The sequence below is a fragment of the Trachurus trachurus genome, assembly GCF_905171665.1.
Source record: "Trachurus trachurus genome assembly, chromosome: 24".
NCBI lineage: Eukaryota > Metazoa > Chordata > Actinopteri > Carangiformes > Carangidae > Trachurus > Trachurus trachurus.
Genome location: NC_139910.1, coordinates 11,617,849 through 11,620,448, shown reverse-complemented (window position 1 = coordinate 11,620,448; position 2,600 = coordinate 11,617,849). Strand labels below are relative to the sequence as shown.

Here is a 2,600-nt window from a genome sequence, read left to right as displayed (position 1 = left end):
ATCTTTTTAATTTTTCACATTGTCTAAAATCTAAGACCTAATTCACACACTTCACTGGCACAATGTCAGTCAATTCACGATTTTATCCCAAAGGTGGCAATTGGTCTTTTCACAAGCCATCTCCTCCCTGTGCAGAGTCTGTGGGGCTGCTAGGGATTAATTATCTTGTTCAAGAGTACGAAAGTCCCCTGAAACGCCGTCCGCCGACCAGGACTCTGCTTAGTTAGTGAGTCCCACCATCCTGCTGCTTATGTCCCACAGCTTCTTGGCTGCCTGCTCATCTGTAGCTTTGACCATCAGCTCCTCCTCCTCACAGTTAGCGAAACACTTCCCCGACACTCCCTCCACCTCTGGGGAGCAGGCCAGATAGAGAGGAGTCTGGGCCCCCTCGAGTGGACTCTTGAAAAAGATCAGTGAGGCGAGGTAGAACAGCGGCTTTGCCAGGAAAGGGATTTGAACATGCCGGCCTAGTCTGGTCCTCACGATGCCCGGGGTGAGAGCGTTGACCGTGACCCCCGTGCCCTCCAGCCGCTGAGCCAGTTCGAGTGTGAACAGCAGGTTGGCCAATTTGCTCTGACTGTAGCAGAAAGACTTGTTGTAGTTATTTTCACTGTTCAGGTCGTCAAAGTTGATCTGGCCGTACTTGTAGAGCTTAGAGGAAACCACGACAATGCGGCTGGGAGTGGAGGTCTTCAGGAGGTCCAGCAGGAGATGAGTGAGGAGGAAGTGGCCCAGGTGGTTCACACCGAGCTGCATCTCGAAACCATCCTCGGTCTTTGTGTAAGGACACTGGTAGATACCTGCGTTGTTGACGAGCACGTCAATCTTGGACTCCTCCTAAAAAGACATTTAGACCATTTAAGACTTAATGACAGAATCTGGTAAGGAAGGAACTGGTTATGCCTTCATATGAGAAATAGCTTTGATTATGTAAAACAATTCATTATACAGTATATTTGCCTACAAATGAGGCTACCACCGTCTTTGTGTTTAAACATACACATCCTTTACTGGCATACCATTACGCTGTATCTGCCTTTATTTAAGCACTCATTATTAATCATTATCATCTAAGGACCCTTTGGTTGACAATAAACGGGTCTTTTGGGAACATCCTGACACCCAGTGGTGAGGTGAGGTACATGTTGGTATGCCATGATGACGATACTTTATATTGATGATATTTTAGAGAAATACTCCTAGAAAACACAAGTAACATTATATGATGTTAGGTCTGGAAGGTCTGGAAATCTAGAGGCCTGCCATACAGCATACACCTGGGATTAATTGTGAGATGAATCTAGAAGTCCTATTAAAATGCAGCCATAAATGAAAAGTAATTTACATGACACCATTGACTAGATTAAATGGTAAAATTTATAAAGTTTAAATTAACTACTAGAGTAGAGGGTGTTAAAAAAAATCTGTCTGTATAGCTAATAATTAAACCGATCTAAATGCTTCATATATTGAGTGTACAGCTACAGTGTTTAGTTTATGACTTGATTAGTTGATTAACATCATCTAATATTTTGTGCATTTTGACTGTTGGTAAACAAGAAACCTGTGAAACTTTTATTCGGGTCTCAGAAAACTATGTTGGACATTTTCTTATACAAAACGATTATTTATTTCAGACCAAAGGATGACCTCAAATGAAGTCCAAGTAACAATAATTTTGGTTTTGATCATAAGTTCAGATTTTCCATCTTGGTTATTTAAACTAATTGTGAAAACTTATTTTAGTTAACTATTGGTAAGTGGGCAGTTGCTATTGGAGTTCAGGAGCAGTAGCTATCGAAGGTAAGGGGTGGGTGGAAAAGAAGTGATTGGGTGTGGTACCGAAGATAATGGGTAGTACTGAAGTTAAGGGATAGTACTTCAGGTAAGGGAAAGTACTTCAGGTGAGGGGTAATGATAAAGGTATAGGGGTAGTACTGCAGATAAGGAGAAGGGGGTACTGTTGTTATATGGGTAGTAGCCTACTAAAGTTCAGCACCACGGACAGCCCCTTCCAGAGAAAGTACTGGTAACACTCTCCTTTGTACCAGATACAATAATCGCAGGAAGGAACCAGACAGCAGTCATTTCAAAAGCTAAACTCCACTGTAGCTGGTAAACAAACAGTCCACTCAGCTTGAGAGAAACTGTCTGAACTTATCCCCCAAAACATCACAACAACAACTTACTTCTTTGATTTCCTCACAAAACCTCCGGACTGATCCTAGAGAAGCGAGGTCAAGGTGTTTTATCACCACCTCCCCTTGCTCTGGTCCCGCTTGTCTCTTGATGTCCTCGGCCGCTTCCTCGGCGCTGCTCCGGTCCCGACAGGCCATGATGACCCGGGCTCGGAGCTTCAGCAGCTCCGCGGCGAGGGCCTTGCCTATCCCGCAGTTAGCCCCGGTCACGACGACTGTCTTTCCCCGCATAGTGTCGGCTGGATACCGGAGCAGCTGCTTTACGGATTTCTGACTGGGGAACAAACGGCGCATTAGGAACAGGACCCCTCCGCCGACAACAGCGGCAACTAGCACCGCAGTCGACATGAAGACGGGGACAGATCACAGGTCAGAGAGGAGTAGGAGTAGATGCACGGTCCA

The 2,600-nt window shown here is 45.0% G+C and overlaps 1 protein-coding gene across 1 annotated transcript; it reads right to left on the bottom strand.

The window, feature by feature from the left end:
* rdh14b (retinol dehydrogenase 14b) lies at positions 1-2,600 on the bottom strand. Its single transcript, XM_084001135.1, has 2 exons — positions 2,190-2,600; positions 1-837 (listed from the first exon to the last, which is right to left on the bottom strand). Exons 1-2 carry the CDS (start codon positions 2,544-2,546, stop codon positions 220-222), a joined length of 975 nt encoding a protein of 324 aa, XP_083857261.1. The 5' UTR covers positions 2,547-2,600; the 3' UTR covers positions 1-219.